The sequence below is a fragment of the Ruditapes philippinarum genome, unplaced genomic scaffold, assembly GCF_026571515.1.
Source record: "Ruditapes philippinarum isolate M1 unplaced genomic scaffold, ASM2657151v2 ctg1222_1_1_1_1, whole genome shotgun sequence".
Classification (NCBI taxonomy): domain Eukaryota; kingdom Metazoa; phylum Mollusca; class Bivalvia; order Venerida; family Veneridae; genus Ruditapes; species Ruditapes philippinarum.
The window spans coordinates 186004-206770 of NW_026864020.1; the positions used below are offsets into that span (position 1 = coordinate 186004).

General features: G+C 33.6%; 1 protein-coding gene across 1 annotated transcript; it reads left to right on the plus strand.

Annotated features, from left to right (window-relative positions):
- The first annotated feature begins 1878 nt into the window (after nucleotides 1-1878).
- On the plus strand, nucleotides 1879-19235 carry LOC132724128 (uncharacterized). Its single transcript, XM_060708939.1, has 10 exons — nucleotides 1879-2668; nucleotides 3080-3300; nucleotides 4313-4635; nucleotides 7660-7759; nucleotides 8987-9042; nucleotides 13356-13412; nucleotides 14049-14154; nucleotides 15001-15127; nucleotides 17290-17373; nucleotides 18031-19235. The coding sequence occupies exons 1-10, from the start codon at nucleotides 1952-1954 to the stop codon at nucleotides 18070-18072; spliced, it is 1833 nt and encodes a 610-aa protein (XP_060564922.1). The 5' UTR covers nucleotides 1879-1951; the 3' UTR covers nucleotides 18073-19235.
- Nucleotides 19236-20767: the final 1532 nt, after the last annotated feature.

Consider the following 20767-nt stretch of genomic DNA (forward strand, 5'->3'; position numbering starts at 1 on the left):
TATTTAAAAAAAATGAATATTTGTCAAAATTATCGTAAGAAAATGTTACAAAATACTATGAACTTATGAAGTCAAAAATAGTTCTGAAAAACACAGAACTGAATGTTCTCACTTACCAGATAGAAAAATCCGTAAAAGTTACTAAAAATAGCGGTGTCTTATCTCACATGGGCTTATCTCACACTCAACGTGCAGCACTTCTAAAAACGTATTCCTACACATACGCGATTCACTCCTATTTAAACAAAAATGAAACGTCAAAACATTAAAATGTACTAAAATATGTGAGCTAATCTATTAAATTGTCCATGGAATCAAAATAGATTGATATAAACTTTCACACTGCAATGAGTCCTACTCTACCTAGGTCCGCCCTTTTGTCAATAACGATCTATTACTAAAATAGCACACTTTAAAATATCGCAAAATTTTCGTAAAATCGGATATAATGACACTTAGCCTGAAAGAACAAATCCATTAGTTTCTTTTATGATAACGATGCTTCTTGATGGACAATCTCATTTTGATAAATTTTAATTGAATATTCGGGGCCAAATAACAGAAAAAAGTAGAAAAATCTTTGCAAACGGTAAACGCTTTTTGGCAAACCATTTAAGTATGGACTGAATTCCTAATAAATACTTTATTATTTGAACACTTTCCGACTTTAATTTTGATGTGTTTTATCATAATAAACTTACTTTTTGATGAGGGATCTCATAATGAATTCATTTTCATTGAATTTTTCACCCCAAAACTTGGTCAGTAGAAATTTTTGCGGACGTGGTCAGGCGCCTAAGCCAAGTTGATATTAAGCAACCCCGCTTTTCAAAACTAGGGCGTACCAAGTAGATCTAGTTTCACTGATATTTATTGTGTCCAGGTGAGTGAGAAAAATAATCAGTCATTTGGTTAGATAGAGGATAGGGAAATCCCAACCCTCAGGCAATCGGTTCCATCGGGAACTCGCCAAGGCTCGTTCCCAACCGATCACCCTCAGGTTGGGATTACCCTATCCTCTATCTAACCCAATGATGGATTCTATTAGTCCATTGAATAAAAAACTTTGATCTGAAGTGACCCTTATAGTCAATGTGTCTGAAATGTCCATCTCAATGTCCGAAATGTCCAAAATCTGGTACAAAACATCTCAAAAGACTGGGCCGAAAAGTCTGTGATGCAAAATGCCTGTAAATCATCTAAAATTAGGCAGAAACTTTTCCTTAACCTATATTCCCTCAAATGTTCAAGTATCCTTTTTTCGCAATTGTTTAATAAAAATTCACAATTATAAGATTGTAGTTATTGAGAAAATAATGAATAGCTAAGACTTAAAATCTTGAGAAAAAGAGATGTAGTTAACGATGGGACTTTACTTGGTAAGGTGTTAATCATTAATTTAAGCATTTTCAAATTCAGGATTTAAACTTCTTCCCCTTTTAGTTTATTTAATTTTAACAGTATGATTATATAGAACTATTTTCACAAATAATGGCATTTTGGTGCTAATTTTTACAATTCAAACTGAAAGAGCCATGAACCCATTAATAAAAGAAAGGAGAACAACACTGCCTACTATAAATTCTTGATATGATACTTGTCACCAACCCTTAAAACTTTAGGGAAACAAACATAAACTTTATCCAGAAGTACAGACAAATATTTGTATCCGATATTCTTAAAGAACCTGAGAAGAGTTTGGTGATTTGTCACTGCCCTAGTAAAGTGGGGAAATTTAACTGTTCTATCAATGGGGGAAATGTGTTCAAATGTCCTGTCATAGGACGGTAACTGAAATGAATGTTAATCAATGATTATTAAATTTGATAAATCATATTTTATTATAATCATTTAAATATGATATTTTTCTTTATTTTTATTAGGTACATTGTGTTTGAACTCGACTGTAAATTATCTGCGGGGGAAATATCAAATATCATTTGGTGCCATAATGGACCGTTTAATGGAATATACATCTAACAGTAGTAACTCTATTATGAGTATTGATAAAAGTGACACTAACCAAAGCATTGAAGAGAAAAATCTTACAGAAGAAGAAAGCAAAGTTGTCAAAACTGAAAAGACAAATTTAAGGAATTTTGCAGAGGTATCTGAAAAAGGGGACATAAAAATTGATACAAATGAAACAAACCCTATCGGTTCAGTTGATCAGAAAACAGAAAACAAGATTATAAATATAGATGATGATTACGATCTCAAAGAGCTGAATAGTGATGTCTTGTCAAAGCAAATGTCAAATGTTGTGACACAATTAGAAAAACAAGTCATAGATGATTCAGGAAAGAAGGAGAGCTCCTTGTGTACAAAAAAGTCATATAGTCACAAAACTCACCCTATGGCAATAGATTTGACTGAAACTGTAGAAGTGAAGGGCAGGAATACAGAATCAAAAGATCCAAGCAATGTTGATAGTGACATTAATAAGGAAATTCAAAGTAAAGATACGGATGATGTTGAAGGTAATCAGGATATAAAGCAAGACAACAGGTTTAATGATGTTCAAATAAAAGTTATAGATGTACCCGATGATGATGACTTGTTTGACTTTCTCAAGCATCCAGGTGACACTGATCTTGTTGGCAATTCTAGCAACCATCCAGATGATATTGATGACACACCTAATATAAGTGATGCTGAGGAGAAACAAGTATGTTACATTATAATGTTTAACTAAACTAAAAGGGAAACGGTGGCCTTATGGTGAAGGTGTGACCATGTCTGCCTAGGGATCGCGGTTTTAAACTCTACTCTGGTCACAACCTAGATTTATCATGAAACCTCTATTGGTTAGTTCCAGGAATTAGACTTGAAAATGGTTGATATAAATTGCATGAACATGTTCACAATCAAGTTTAAATATATATGTTTAAACTAAACTAATGTTTAACAATTCACAACATACAGTTTCATCATTATGAGGTAGATTGTCACAAAGAACATCTTTGTTTTGAAGCTAAAGATTTTTTTATATGTTTTTCTTATGTAGACACAGATATTTCTAGGACATTTTATGTTGTAATATTTAAGTATCATGATTTATGATATTATTGTGTTGTAGGAACAAGATGACATACAGAAACGTGAGCTATATCGTTTCCTAACAGCCAATGATCCTACACAGATTCATTCAAATGAAGTGACGCCGTATCAGTCAGGAGACGAGAACAAGTATGACAGTGAATCTAGTGGTAGATCTAGATCAACAGAAGATTTGTCCAGTGAATCTGAAAATGATCGCGCAGAATCAGTACAGCAACAAAATATGGAGGAAATGGAAAGGTGTTTTGTCTTACTTTTCTTTTCTTTCCTTTATTTTTCTTTCCTTTCTTTCCTTTATTTTTCTTTTTCCTTTCTTTCCTTTATTTTTCTTCAATGAGCATGTCCAGATGAATTTGTATTTTGTTTGTTGACAGATATTTAAATCATAATTGTTTTTCAAAGTTTATATTACACTGGTCCTAACATAACAGATAATAGTAAATGATTTCACTGAAATCTGAGGTTGCAGTGCTTGAAAATACAGTTTGGTCTTGTTTTGTACTGGAGGCATTAAGACTTTAATTAGATATGTGTCTTGCATTTATGTAAATACATACATTATTGCCATTATTGTGAGATGTTGGGGAATATTTTGAAAAAAATGCATGTCAGTATTATTGACAGAAAAAATGAGATCTAAATGCGATACAAGATATATGTATTGTAAATAATACAGAACTTGAAATAGAGAATACATGGTTGATGTCGGGATAGAGGAGGTTTATTGGGTTAGCGAGAAAGTGTATCTTGGTGAGCTTTAGTGAGCCAAGATTTACTTTCGCTGCAAACCGAATTAATCTTCTCCATCTTGACATCAACCATGTGTTTGAATTTCAGTTTGGTCGAATAACCGCTATATCATATTATATGTAAATAATGTTCTGCTATAGAAAAGAGTTCCAGTAATTTGCTTAAAAAATACACAAATATTCAAATCCATTTCAACCAAACAATTGTTCTTTTCTTTTATATTATTGTAGACAACAAGTAACATTAGCAAAATTAATGTCAAAAACAGCAACATAAAATATTTAAGTTTATATTAATATTCATTTATATTTACATTGCTTAACCATGTGACATCATGACTGGAAATAGCAAAGTTTATCTGGCAAGGCTTTATTCAGCACATATAAGCATTTAATATTGACAATAGAAGAATAAAATAAGTCTTAAACCATTGTAAGTAAGGGTAAGGAATAATAATAAGAAATGAAAATTTTCCATCAAAATTTATAAATTCTATTTTCAGCCGGCCTGAGACTCCTATATATGAGGAGCAATTAGAGACACCTGTCAGAGTGAGACGCAAACCGGGTCGGAAACCTCAAACAGACAAACCATCGAAGAAACCCAAACTTGCACCGGGAGAACTGACTGAAAGAACTTTAGAAAGGCTGGAGAAGTGTAAAGTTGCTACACACAAATGGTTAAAAGATTTAGAAGTTCCAGAGCAGTTGTCACTAGAGAAAACATTACGTTTTGATATTGTTGATTTAAATCAGTATTTAACATGTGGACTGTGTAAAGGGTACCTGTATGAAGCTTCAACCATCACAGAATGTATGCATACATGTAGGTATATAAACATGACCTTTTGTTATACCTCTCTTCTAACAAAGGGGAATAACTGTTGAGCTACTGTCTCATGGTCTGTTGTGAGGTATTACAGTTTCTGAGCTCTATAGCTATAACTATTTGATTTATGATTGTCAATGTTCATACTAATACTACATGTATTAGGATAGAAGAATGTTTGGATGCCTAGTTCTGTAGAGCAAAGGTCAAGGTACTGCAGTGTCAAGAACTAAAATATCTCCACTGAAATAAATTTGCAAGATAACGTAGTATGATTGCCTGGGGGTAGTTAAGGAGTTGAACCATAACCTTGGATGTGCTACTTAAAGAGCTCTGTAATTCTTGGTTTTGATATACCATTGGTCAAAATTAGCCTCATTTTTATGCCCCCGCCATATAATGGCAGGGGCATATAGTGTTACCCTATTCCGTCATTCCGTCATTCCGTCCTTCCGTCATTCCGTCCTTCCGTCCTTCCGTCATCATCAGTTTCCGTTCATTATCTTAATAACCCTTGCACATATTGAACTCAAATTTGACATATGGATATGTCATGAGAAAATACAGGTCAAGTTCGAAATTGATCATGGTTCAATGATTTTTGGCAGAGTTATGCCCCTTTTACATTGAAAATAATATGAAATTTTCAGTTTCCGTTCATTATCTCCCAAACGGTTCAAAACATTCAATTCAAAATTGACATATGGATATGTCATGAGAAAATACAGGTCAAGTTCGAAATTGGACATGGTTCGATGATTTTTAGCAGAGTTATGCCCCTTTTACATTGAAAATAATATGAAATTTTCAATTTCCGTTCATTATCTCCCAAACGGTTCAAAACATTCAATTCAAAATTGACATATGGATATGTCATGAGAAAATACAGGTCAAGTTCGAAATTGGTCATGGTTCGATGATTTTTGGCAGAGTTATGCCCCTATTACTTTGAAAATAATATGAATTTTTCAGTTTCCGTTCATTATCTCCCCAATGGTACAACACATTCAACTCAAACTTGACATATTAATATGTCATGAGAAAATACAGGTCAAGTTCAAATTTTGTCATGGTTCGATGATTTTTGGCAGAGTTATGCCCCTTTTACTTTGAAAATAATATGAAATTTTCAGTTTCCATTCATTAACTCCCCAATGGTACAACACATTCAACTCAAACTTGACATATGGATACGTCAAAGGAATGGGCAGGTCAAGTTCAAATTTGGTCATGGTTCGATGATTTTTGGCAGAGTTATGCCCCTTTTACTTTGAAAATAATATGAAATTTTCAGTTTCTGTTTATTATCTCCCCAACAGTATTAAACATTCAACTCAAATTTGACATATTGATACATCAAAGGAATGCGCAGGTCAATTTTAAATTTGGTCATGGTTCGATGATTTTTGGCAGAGTTATGCCCCTTTCACTTTAAAAATAATATGAAATTTTCAGTTTCCGTTTATTATCTCCCCAACAATATTACACATTCAACTCAAATTTGACATATGGATATGTTTTTGGAATGCGCAGACCAAGCTCGAATCTGGTCATGGTTCAATGATTTTTGGCAGAGTAAAGCCCCTTTCACTTTGAAAATGATATGAAATTTACAGTTTCTGTTCATTATCAACCCAACAGTGTTATATATTCAACTCAAAATTGACATATGGATATGCCAAAGGAATGCGCAGGTCAAGTTGGAATTTGGTCATGGTTCGATGATTTTTGGCAGAGTTATGTCCCTTTCACTTTGAAAATAATATAGATACATCTTAGGAATAAGCAGTTTAAGTTTGAATTTGGTCGTGGTTCAATGATTTTAGACAAACTTATTTTTCCTGAATGTTGGAAAAATTTTGAACTTTCAGTTTCAGCACTCATACTTTTGTGGAAATGTATATAGCCATTATGTTGGCTACAAATATGCAATATGCTATTTTTAAAAGGTTAAGACTGAATAATTTCAGTGCCTTGAACATTGTATAAAAATGGTTAAGACTGAATAATTTCAGTGCCTTGAACATTGTATAAAAATGGTTTGTGTTAACATTGAAAAGTTTTAAGGGCTTTGAACTTAGAATGAAAAAAATAATTTGTGCAAACAAATTTGGAACTAAATATTATAACATTTGAAATTTTGGCTGCATGCGGGGGCATCCGTGGCATGATGACACATTTCTAGTTCTTTGTTATAATAAAACAATGGTCAGTGTACTTAATAAAGTGTTCTTTATATTCATAGTACAGTGATAGGGTTACATCTTTTGGTAAAGTTTTCGGTGATCCTGTCACTTCAAGTTATTCCCGCCCAATAAATGTTTCCCTTTCTATTCCCCAATGTCACAAGATTGCTAAGATTTAATTAAAAATCATATTGTAGGGCCTCTGTAAGCACTTACATGTACCCTCCGGTAATTGTTGAACAAGGAGATTTTTGGGCCATTGAGGTTTACTGTTTGGCTTCCCTGATGCAATTATAAGGCCTTAGTTGTACATTGTTGGCTCTCAATGGTAAATTGTTTGGCCTGACTCCTTTTTAAATTGTTTTTTTATGGTAAATTGTTGGGCCTCTGTGGTAAATTGTTTTGTTTTCATGGTAAATTGTTGGGCCACTGTGGTTGCTTTGATAAGGTTACTGTCTTTCAATCACTTCCTTCTCACCACATTTTTTGCTTTAAATGATAAATTCCACAGGTGACTTTGGAGCTAGTCTCTAGTATGTTGATGGTTATACAAGGGTGCTTGCTCTCGCTTTAAGTAATTTTTAGATGGACGTATGAGGTCTTTGTCCACCAAAAAAAAAGGCTTGGAACTCACTTGTCACTATTTAATCTTTTTTAATAGAAAAACATGAATTTTTACTGCCTGGGTTAACATGCTCATGTTAGGAATTTGTCACTTCTTTACGAGTTATTATCTATATTCACTCACATTATCAAAAATAAACAGGTATCTAATATTTATTGTTTGTCTACTAATGATTCATTATGAATAACATTATATTTCTCTTTGTTTAAGTCTGTAAGAATTGTATAGTACGACACTGTATGGAGGTGAGCTTACATTGTCCAGTCTGCAACATTCTGATACATCCCACAGACCCATTTGTACATATCAGGTAAGATGGTTTAGCTCAACTGTTTCAAAATTGACCGTCACACTTTGGTTAAATTTTTGTGTTCAAATTGGTATCTCCAAAACTCATTAGATTTTCTGTGGTAAGTTGCAGATTTATTTACATTTTCTGTAGTAAGTTGCGGATTTATGTATGATATAATATATTCTGTTTCATGTCAACTATAATATATATATAAACTTTATGACTTACTTTTAGTAAGGTCTGCAGTGCAAGTATACAATGTTTAAGTTGTTGGGATGAGGCATTAAGCATGAGGCAAACAGTGGTTGGATTTTCTTAACTTTAGAGTTTATAGCACAGTTCCACTACGTATTCTTTTTAAAAGTTAATTTGAAGGTTTAAAGCCATGAGACTAAAGGGAAGCGGTGGCCTTGTGTGTCTGCCTCTCAACCCAGGAAGCACAGGTTTGAGCGCTACTATGGTCATGATCATGATTCCTCATATGACATCAGTACTGGTTGGTTCCAGGAAGCCGAGTCGAATGTGATTAATATGAGTTGCAAGAACTTGTTTTGCAACACAGCTAAAATGAATATGTTTAAACTAAAGCCAGGCCAGTCTGCACATCTCTGTAGCTTTATCAGTCTTCTTCATTGATGACCATCATGTAAATCTAAAACTAAATGATATAATGTATATTCTAACACGACCCGCATTTTTCCCTATTGAACATAGAAGAACCGAAAGTGTGTGTTATTATGCAATAGAGTCACTGTTTGACACTCTATATTTAGACATGTGACGGAATCATTATACATGTGACGTGACCACTATAAAATCCAACGCGCTGACAATTAGTACGGAAACAAACCAGGCGCAATTTTGCTTATTAGCAGGTACAGCAGCATTTTTTTGTTTATGTCGTGTTAGAATCGAAATAATATATCCAAATCGGTGATTTTATCACTGGATAACATCACTGTTTGTCGTTCAGATGCGCATCATTATATCACTCGGGCTACGCCCTCGTGATATAATTCCTCGCATCCGAACTCCAAACAGTGATGTTATTGAGCGATAAAATCACAGTTTGGTATATTTTATTTCTTAAATAAAGTTGATATTAAGACTTCTATAAAGATAGGATGAAATAGATTGACTGAAATAATCATATGTCAAATAAAACGTCTCAGTGCTTTATCAAATGTGTACTTTACTATCACAGAGAAAAACATTATAAAAAAGGGAGTGTGTTTTATTTTTCAGGTTAGATAGAATGATTCAAGATATTGTATATAAGATTCTTCCAAACGTGGCAGAAAGTAAGTGATTTTTAATGCTCTTATCTGTCCATTACTGTGTCATGCTTTCTTTGTGTAGACTGACAGATGAGATGAATACATGTACTATGGACATTTATTTATTTATTAGTCCCCTACCAGTTTAACCGGAGGGGACTTTAGGTTTACCCTCTGTCCGTCTGTCTGTCCGTTTGTCTGTCAGTCTGTCCATCCACATAACTGGATCCCGCGATAACGCAAAAAGTACTGAAAATATTTCTATGAAACTTGATATGTTAGATGGCAGTATGGAGATTATGCACGTCTTTTTTTTTCTTCCTATGTTGAAAATTCTGGTTGCTATGGCAACAAATAGTCTGAAAATATGGCAAATTTAACACATAAACTGGATCCAGTGATAACTCAAAAAGTACTGAAAATATTTTTATGAAACTTGAAATATGGGTAGATGGCAGTCTGGAGATTATGCACATCTTTTTCTTTTCTTCCTATGTTGAAAATTCTGGTTGCTATGGCAACAAATAGCCTGAATTTTAAGATTGCTGATTTTTCAGCTTTTTCACTATAAGTTCTTTATTTCTTAAGGTGTTTACTTCAAACTTTAAATATAAGTTTCTGGTCATCAACCACATCATATGTGACAAGGTTTACAACTCTAGCACAAAAATTATCAGTATTACCTCCCTTGAAATTATAATTTTTATGAAAAAAAATGTCTTTTTTAAATAACTTCTTTATTTCCTAATGTATCTACTTCAAACTTCATATATATGTTTCTTATTATCACTCAACATTTTTGAGAAGGTTAAATACTCTAGCAAGACTATTTCCAGAATTATGTCCCCCTTGAACTTAGATTTTTTTCGAGAAATTGGTATTTTTCACTCCAAAGTCTTCATTCCTTATAGGATTTACTTTAAAATCCCACATCGTAATAATATGACAAGGTTGTATAAACATAATTTCCTTACTAGGCAGGGAAACTTAACATATTACTGTGATATAGACAAACTTAGAACTCAAAAGATTTAAGTTCATGCATGTCATTCATTCACTGGTAAAATTGAATGGCCAATGGCCCATCAGAATGTTGCTGGGGTTCTAACCGGTAGGGGACTTATGGATTGCTTGCAATACTAGTATGATAATTGCTTGTTTGTAATTGTTTTAATCTATATTGTGTTTGTTAATCATGTAACATGTTTACCTTTTGCCGAAATAAATCTATCTATCTATCTATAGACACATTTCTTGAAGTTAAGGTTATATATTTGGAGAGAGTTTTGAAAAATTGTCAATTTTGCGTATTTTTTGCCATTTTTGGCGTTCTCTAGGGATTCAATTCTTTTTCTCTTTTTCTAATAAAAAAGTGTCTCATTGGTGGTTGTGGTTTTGGAAGTTTAACCTCCGGATCATGGCAGAAAGCAACATTGAATTTACCAGAGTGCAGCCACCGCATCTCATTGTATGGCATGCATGAAATATGTCTTAGGAAACAGAATAAAACATTCTTCATCAAAATATTCAAATGCTAATTTTAGCAGATTTTAGTGTAATATTGCACACACAACCTGCAGTATTGGTACTTCTATTTATATCTGCTAACATCATTCCTGTAATTTTCTTATTTGGTATGATTTTTATCCTGGTACACTTATATGCAAACAAATATTTTACTGATTACAGACTGTTCAGTATAGCTTTATACACTTCTAAAACAACTGATTTTTTATGACTGGTGGTTTTTAAAAAATGTAGCCTATTTATTGCTTGTCTCCCTTTGTATATGTTTGTTGTTGATACCATTTTCAAGATGGAATTGCACCAAACTTGTACAACTTATTCTACTGTTTCATTGAATAACACTGATACCAGGGTCCACTGTATATGAACATATGACATTCTTGCATATCAGACAGGATTATCTACTGTTTACACCGATGCTAGAAAAAACCTCCCCCCCCCCCCCCCCCCATGTAAGACAACTTAAAGTTTGTGTTTTAAATGACATCATTCCCACACGCCTTTTATGAATGAATTGCTTTTTTATACGCCCGTTTGAAAAACGGGACGTATTATGGGAACGCCCCTGGCGGGCGGGCGGGCGGGCGGCGTCCAATTTTGTCCGGAGCATATCTCCTACATGAATGGAGGGATTTTAATGAAATTTCATATAAATGTTCACCACTATGAGGAGCAGTGTCGCGCACATGAACCAGGTCTCTAGGTCAAAGGTCAAGGTCACACTTAGAGCTCATTGAAAAATGCTTGTCCGGAGCAAAACTTCCACATGTATAGAGGGATTTCAATATTACTTGGCACAAATGTTCACCATTGTGAGGCGGAGTGTCGCGTGCAAGATTCAGGTCCTTGCGGCCAAGGTCAAGGTCACACATAGAGGTCAAAGTTCAGATACAAATATGAAGATGTGTATATGGACCATTTAGTCATCATTTATTGAGGGATTGTAACACAAATGGTCATTATCAAGACTATGGCTGTGATACATATAATTTAGGTCAATATATACAAGGTCAAGGTCACTAAAGATGATGAAATATCCAGATTTTGTAAATAGAATTTAATCAAAGGGAGACAACAAAGTTATTACTTTGTTCATATATGACTTACACAATTACTCCCCTTGATCTATTTTCACTTTCAATTCTAAAAATAGAATTTAATCAAAGGGCATGAAATAATCCTCTTTCTTGGACTTGAGTATGTTCTAAAGAATGTAACATTTATTTACACATGTTTCATTCATTGGTCAAGATTCTTAACTGTGATAACTATGGTGTTCTGTAGACTTGGTATTTGTTCATAAAGATCATACAGTAATTACCTTATCAAATGTAAATACTTTCTCATAGAAATTTAATTATATTTTAATTTTCAAGTAAATATCAGTTCAGCTCATTCAAAGATTAAGAATTGTAATGAAATGTATTTCCCTAGAATAAAATCTTAAATCAGAATTTTTTAGTTATTAAATTACATGTACTTTTTATACGCCCGTTTAAAAAAAGATAAAAATATGAAGATGTGTATAGGGACGATTTAATCATCATTTATTGAGGGATTGTAACACAAATGGTCATTATAATGACTACGGCTGTGACACATGTACTTTAGGTCAATATATGCAAGGTCAAGGTCACTAAAGATGGTGAAATATCCAGATTTTGTCTGGAGCATATCTCCTACATGTATGGAAGAATTTTTTATAAATACTTTATGGAAATGTTCACCACCATGATATGTATTGCTCCATGCATGATCCAGGTCTCCAGGTCAAAGGTCAAGGTCACACTTAGAGCTCATTGAAAAACGCTTGTCCGGAGCAAAACTTCTACATTCATAGGGGGTTTTCAATATAACTTGGCACAAATGTTCACCATTGTGAGGCTGAGTGTCGCATGCAAAATTCAGATCCCTGCGACCAAAGTCAAGGTTACACATAGAGGTCAAAGTTCAGATAAAAATTTGAAGATGGTTATAGGGACCATTTAGTCATCATTTATTGATGGATTGTAGCACAAATGGTAACTATCATGACTACAGGTGTTACACATTTAATTTAGGTTAATATTTGCAAGGTCAAGGTCACTGGAGATGATTAAATATCCAGATGTTGTCCGGAGCATATTTTCTACATGCATGGAGGAATTTTAATGTTACTTTTATAGAATTGTTCACCACCATGAGACGTAGTGCCCTGCACATAAACCAAGTCTCTAGGTCAAAGGTCAAGGTCACAGTTAGAGCTCATAGAAAAACACTTGTCTGGAGCAAAACTTCTACATGCATAGAGGGATTTCAATATAATTTGGCACAAATGTTCATCATTGTGAGGCTGAGTGCAGTGCATAAAATTCAGGTCCCTGCGACCAAGGTCAAGGTCACACATTCTGTGCATTATCTTCCCTATTGATTTGTTTTAAGGTTCATTTAACAACACAGTGCCAAGAATAAAAACTTGCTTGCTAGATAACACTTATCCATAATGCCCCCATCTCCATCTAAAGCTTTTTCGTAAACGGGCGTATTTTGTGACTATGGCACCCTTGTTAGGATGATGTCATTGTATGGTTATGAATGAAGTTGTAAATACATACACTAGATCTGTTATAAGAAAAAAGTGCTAAATGAAAAAGTTAGTTTTAGTAATTTCTTTCCAAAATATCATATGCAAGAAAAAGAATCAAACACTGGCTGTTTCATTACAGCCTCGTTACTGCCGAAAACAGTTCCTCTGGTGCTAGGTATTCCGGTCTGTACTGGCAGCCGGTTTAAGATCCTTACTTTTATCCATGTACTAATATATATTTCAGCCGAGATGAGGAATATAGAAGCTTTCTATGAAGCACATCCAGAAGATAAACCAAAAGGTGAGTTATTATAATTATACTCCTTTGATTATCCTATCAAAATTTACTTATTAGACCATCTTGCTGTTTTAAGTAACGTGAATCAAGGAAAAGAATACAAGTTATTCACAAACGTTTCTATTGTTTTGTATATCAAGCATAATGATATTCAAATGATGATACATTGTCGAATACCCACGGCCGAACCATTAACATTGATTGCATGTTATGTGACATGTTTATCAATCGTGGGTATCCGATGATGATGATGATAAGGCTAGTCTACCCTATACTTAATGTAACCAGAGGTTATTAGCCTTTGCCACCAGTATAGAGCCAGGCCAGCCTAAACTTTTACATAGGGGCAGTCAGACCAGGCTCCATGCTGTTCGCTTACAAACCCTATAACAAGTAGAGAAAGTGATAGCGAACAGCATGGATCCTGATCAGACTGCACGGATGCGCAGGCTGGTCTGGATCCATGCTGGTCGCAAACCCATTATGTTGGTTTTGTCATCGCACGGCTCATATGACCTTTACTGTGTTGGTGAGATATTAAACTCAATCAAATCATGAACATACAAGTGTAAAAGTTACAACTGCATGGATCTCATAATAATTCTCTCTTATGTTTGTTGAATGAACAATGTTTTGTAGAAATAAAAGAGGAACCAGAAAATGAAGTTTCCCCACCAGAAGAAAAAGAAGTCAAACCAGCCAGGGACCAGTCTCAAATGGTGTCACTATTATTAGAATCAGAAAGGTATGTTATGACATTTATAAGTATTAAAGCAACATTATGCTCATTTGTTCATCTTCAAGTTGAGCTGAATTAACTATATATTATATATCAAAACATTGACTGTTATAATGGCGATTGACCAGCAACTGCTAAAGAAAAATGTTTAGAATAAAATATAAATCTGCTCAAAATATTAAAAGACTGTCCCACTCTTTTTTTTGAAAATAGAATGTTACACGTAATTTTCGATAAATATTTTTACAAATTTTCTTGGGCCATGCGAAGTATTTATCTTTCATGCGAAATAGATTATAACATTGAAAGGAATAATGGCTAATTGTTAACTTATTTTGACTTTATTTCAACTGTTCACTCACTATTTACTCTCGGATGGGCATAATGTCACTTTAAAGATTATGAATGAATTAATGTTTCATGATATTAAACGTAATTAAATCAATTAAAAATAGATGATATTCAGTAAAATAAACAAGTTACAAATTTATTAAATGATGATTTCCATGAGTGGCACAATTTTACAAGGAAATTGTGATAAAGACGACTTATAAGAGAAATAATTTCTTCAAAAACATTCAAAGATATTCCTTTTTTGCAATTTATATAACAGACATCTAATATCATTTGATTTTTTTATTTTCACCTCTGATAATCTGAAATTTGATCATAGGATCTATGATCCATTATCCTACAAAAAAAAGCAGGAAAATTATCTTACCATCTTAAGTCATGTTGTTTTAGCATCTGGCCAGAAAAAAAAGAGCACTATCATGCTTAAGGTGAGCCTTTTGATGTTATAAACCTTTGACATTTACACAATTGCATAGAATGTTATTTTTTCTTGTTTAGTGATACGACAGAGTGTGAAACTTTTGAAAGTTTAGAGAAGAAGTTTATTAGAGTGACAGGCAGTGCTACAGTGGCCAATGTTTGTGAATTCCTGCGAAAGAAATTGAACATTGACAGCAATAAACAGGTAGTGTCATATTTTGTCATATTTATCTATGTATAATAACATGTGTTACAAAAACCATAGCCAACAGTATGAACCAACATTGACATGTTGTCAAAGGTTTCAGTTCAAGTTTAAAAACAAACATCTGATATTATTATTATTAAAATTTTATCTTAGGGTTATATGGGCCCCTATACACTCTTCACGTTAATTTCCAAAAACTTTTATAGAAGTACTCGTCATATAACATGTCAGGAATATCTATAACAAATTTATAATACAGCAAATGCTTTCTTTTTATATGCCCAAAAGGGCATATTATGTTATACCCCCTGGTGTCCGTCCGTCTGTCTGTCCGCACTCACAGGAAAGTAATTATGTGGCTAGAGGGACAATAGGTAACTGTTCTTTCTCTTTGATCTATTCATTCCGTAATGCTTTTATGTGGCTATTTTCTTTTGTGTGGCTAAAAAGAACAATAAAGAGAACAATAGAGTAGCAATTAGTAGAATTACTCTCCTGTTAGAACGTCCGTCCGTCCGTTAGCAATTTGGTTTCCGGAGCATAACTTAAGTTCCATTTGGCCCACAATGTTCAATCTTCATAGGATGATTGTCCATATTGAGTAGAAGACCCCTATTGATTTTGGGGTCAAAAGGTCAAAGGTCAAGGTCACTATTACCTTAAAACTGAAAACAGTTTCCGGGGCATAACTTGAGTTCCATTCAACCCACAATGTTCAAACTTCATAGGATGATTGTCCATATTGGGTAGAAGACCCCTATTGATTTTGGGGTCACAAGGTCAAAGGTCAAGGTCACTATTACCTTGATACTGAAAACAGTTTCCGGAGCATAACTTAAGTTCCAATTGGCCCACAATGTTCAAACTTCATAGGATGATTGTCCATATTGGGTAGAAGACCCCTATTGATTTTGGGGTCACAAGGTCAAAGGTCAAGGTCACTATTACCTTGATACTGAAAACAGTTTCCGGAACATAACTTAAGTTCCATTTGACCCACAATGTTCAAACTTCATAGGATGATTGTCCATATTGGGTAGAAGACCCCTATTGATTTTGGGGTCACAAGGTCAAAGGTCAAGGTCACTATTACCTTGATACTGAAAACAGTTTCCGGAGCATAACTTAAGTTCCATTTGGCCCACAATGTTCAAACTTCATAGGATGATTGTCCATATTGGGTAGAAGACCCCTATTGATTTTGGGGTCAAAAGGTCAAGGGTCAAGGTCACTATATCCTTAAAACTGAAAACAGTTTCCGGAGCATAACTTAAGTTCCATTTGGCCCACAATATTCAAACTTCATAGGATGATTGTCCATATTGGGCAAAAGACCCCTATTGATTTTGGGGTCACTAGGTCAAAGGTCAAAGTCACAATTACCTTAAAACCAAAAATAGTTTCCGGAGCATAACTAAAGTTCCATTTGGCCCACTATATTCAAACTTCATAGGATGATTGTCCATATTGGGTAGAAGACCCCTATTGATTTTTGGGTCACAAGATCAAAGTCACTTTTACCTTAATACTGAAAACAGTTTCTAGAGCATAATTTAAGTTCCAATTGGCCCACAATATTCAAACTTCTTAAGATGATTGTCCATACAAGGTAGAAGACCCCTATTGATTTTTGGGTCACAAGGTCAAAGGTTAAGGTCATTATTAATAACTTAAATATTAATCAACCTACAGCTGTAAAATTTTATAGGATGAACAGCTAATTCCCAAGTCTTACAAATGCTTCATCATTACTTAAAAAAAACACTTTCGGGCATATAATGCTCCGCCTAGCGGTGCTCTTGTTTTTGTTTTGAGAAAAAAAGTGAGATGCCTTCATAAATTAACAGCAGCTGTGGATAGAAAACTTTACAAACATCACAATTATCCAATGAAAAGTGATGTTACAAATATGCAGCATTATAATGACAAATATGTCCTGCCAGAATATTAAGGGCTAGGGTATACATCCTTACTGTCCTAATAGCTTTGTAATTTAACAATACAAATTTTATGGAGAAGCAAATCTAGGTCCAGTGAGCATATTTAAGTGAATTTTGGTTAATTTTTAAACTGTTTAAACTTAATTATAAAATACTGCAGTGAATTAATTAAGGTTTTTAGAAGATATTTTAACAAGAGGATATTTTCTCTATGTCCAGGTGGAGCTGTTTTGTTGTGGTGATACTATAGAAGAAGATAACTTCACCTTGGAGAAAATCAAGAATAAGTTCTTTGGAGACGAGGTATTAGTTTGCTATTCTTTGTGATGAAATTTGTAAAGAAAATAAGGATTTTATTGAGATGTCAGTATAAATATTACACGGAAGCAAATTCGTTTAGTCTCAGATTAATTTATTGGGTTATCCTAAGAATAAAAAAGAAAACTTTGCTCTTATTTCAGCTGTATGCTTAGTAGTAATAGGTTTCTGGTTTGATTACCACTTACTAGTTTATTTAAATGAGGCAGGCAATGGAAAGTTGTGATGTTTACTGACTTTATATCCTCTCATCAGCGACTATGAATCTGTTCATGCTAGAAAGCTACCCAACCAGCTCACAGAAGAATGGTGGTTCATCATTGTGGTGTTCTTCTGTGGTGCCTGCCTTAAAACTGAAATAATGCATTAGACAGCATCTAAGATCTTTCTTTACCAGTTTGCTTATTATTTAGTTCCCTATGAGTTAAGGTTTGTCATCTGTTTGTTTGCAAAAACTGTATCCAGTGATAGCTAAGAGGTATTGAAAATATTTTTATGAAACATGAAATATGGATTGATGGAAGTATGGTGTTTATGCACATCTTTTTTCTTCTTCTTGAAAAATCTAGTTTCAATAACAATAAATAAATTTTAAAAAAACACATATATGAATGTATGAAAACTTGTTTTATTTTATTGCAGGATTGTTTGATGCTACTGCAGTACAAGATTAGAGAAACCTGACAGAAATGTGTTCCTATCAGCATGTGTTCACCACTTGTGTCATGTTTTGGCATAATTCTACTCATTATCTTTACTATAAACATTTTATGTTGGGATAAAAGAAACATGAAGATGCAAACAACAGATTGATTATTTTAATAATTACAATAGCTTGTTTACATATGATATGTAGAAATAAATGGTAGAGGAATACCTGAATCATGTACAAAGCTGAAATGTATGTATTCTAGGCTGAATAAGGGTCCATCCGCCCTTTCAGGCACTGAGAGTGCGGGCTCCACAAAGCTGAAATTTGAACTTGATTACCTTTTATCATCAATGACAAGGGATTGCCTGTGATCTACCTATATGACATAATTGATTAACATGCTTATGTTGTAATTTCAGTTGCATTTTAGTACAGCAAGATTTGAAGTGATGTATTTTAATACAGATTTGCCAGGAACAAAGAAAGGATTTTGTTGAAGTGTTATCTAAATGTGTTACATTGCAGAATTGTTTGTCACAAGATTTATAACAGAATTTAAGTTGCATCTCAGCAATAATTGTTTAACTGCAAAAAAACACATCTGCTGTAAATGTACCTTATACATGTAAATGTTTATGTTATTTTCTGACAGAAATTGAAGTAACACGGGCTGTTAAGTAGGCCCAAATTTTCGTAAATTCCCTACTTGTTTAATATAACCCAATATTTCACTACTGTAAAATCCGTATTTTTCGGATGCCTTGCAGTCAAATAAAAATATATAAATCAGGAACATAATTAAGTCTTCTTTAAGTTGAAATATAACTACAAGAATTATGATGTGATGGATACATACAGACCAGGTCAAAGAGTTGTTCTTGTGTAATAGATGACTATACAGTAAAATAACTTTAAAGTAATGTCAAAGCACAAGAACAACAGCCTCAAGTACTAAGATCTTGTATACTATTTCCAATGCAGTATATTTATATCATTTTTGTTGGAACAAAAATAAATACACCTAATAGCCATACTTTTAAGTCCCTACTCATTCCTTACTTTTAAATAATTATTGAGCCCTTCTTTTGCTCTCTTTTTCAAAGGTCACTTGTCAGCCTTTGATAACAGGACGCAAGGATTATTTTGTACTCTTTGTTTTTGTCTTTATTTTGAATATGATTAAAGATGTTACTTATTTTTGTGTTTTTGTTTTATTGTCATTCCTGTTTAATACTTTCATCACACATGAGATAAAAGGGGTGGGTGGGGTGTATGATAGGGTTGACTTTGTTAGAGTATAAAGATGTAGGTACATGTATGTATCTCAAAAACTACTGAGTGGAATATGTTGAAACTATACACAACTATTTGGGAACACAGATATGTCACTATATGCCCATTACTCTAACATGGCTTTTGACAGAATTATAGCCACTTTTAAACTTGCAAATTTCTAGACTACATTACCAAGGTTGTGTTACTATCAAGCACTGATAATTGTCGAGCACCCTGTATTATTGAGAGCTCTTGTTAACTACATTGTTTTTAAATAAACATTTACTATAATAGATCTACATATATCTCTGAATTCTGATCGGACATTTACTTGAAATATAAATCATAGACCTCTTCATTGACTTGACTAAAGTTATGCCCCTTTAATTCTTAAATGTTCTGAAATTTACATTAGTACTTGAATATTGAGAAGATTGCCTTATTTCCTTCCTTTGTTTTTTTATGCAGTTATTTATTTATTTTCACACATTGTTTCCGAAGTACAAAGTAATAAAATATTTTTGTGAAGTATGATTAAGCTCAAAGTACAATATACAATTAATTACATTGTAATGAAGTATTTTTCTTGCACCTTTCTTAAAGTGCATAATGTGATATACTGTAATGTACTTTAATGAGATGACATTCCTAATACACAGTTTGATATATCCAACTGTTAAGCAATATTCATCAATGAAATCACATAGTGCTGTTTAATTAAATGAGCCGCGCCATGACAAAACCAACATAGTGCGTTTGCGGCCAGCATGGATCCAGACCAGCCTGCGCTTCCGCGCAGTCTGATCAGGACCCATGCTGTTCGCTATCAGTATCTCTACTTGTAATAGAGTGTAAGCGCTGGTCTGTGTTTTAGGAATACTTTTTTCACTTGTTCTTATAAAACTTACCCATAATAGTTACTCCAAAATCTTACCATTTATTAAATTGGGAAGGAGATTTAAACAAAAGACCTATTAGAATTAAGAACGAACTGACTTTTTGCGGTTAATCTTTCCTGTTTCGGCGCCATATGACCTAACCTGGGTTGGAGTGCCGTAAAACAAAACAAAAAGAATAGGCGCTGATATCATACTTCGATATTATTGTATACAGTATCATAGCATATATGACTGTTTCTATTGCAATTCTGATAATGTCGCAGTCAATAACATAAATAGACAGGATGAACATTTTGAAAATTACGTGTCACTTATTTAGGTACATTTGTTCTTTAATTTCCTGATTACTATAACCACTTAATGCCGGGATCCAATCAGTGACACAATCAAAATTAAATATACTTCCCTCTTTGTCATAGTGAGTCAAATAGGACTTAAAATAGCCGTATCTGAATAGACTGGGTATTTTAAGGATTTAAAATGGAAGTCTTTTGCATCATATAATAGAAGGCGCAATTAATTGCGTCTTTTGTTTTAGTATGGGTTTTAAGTG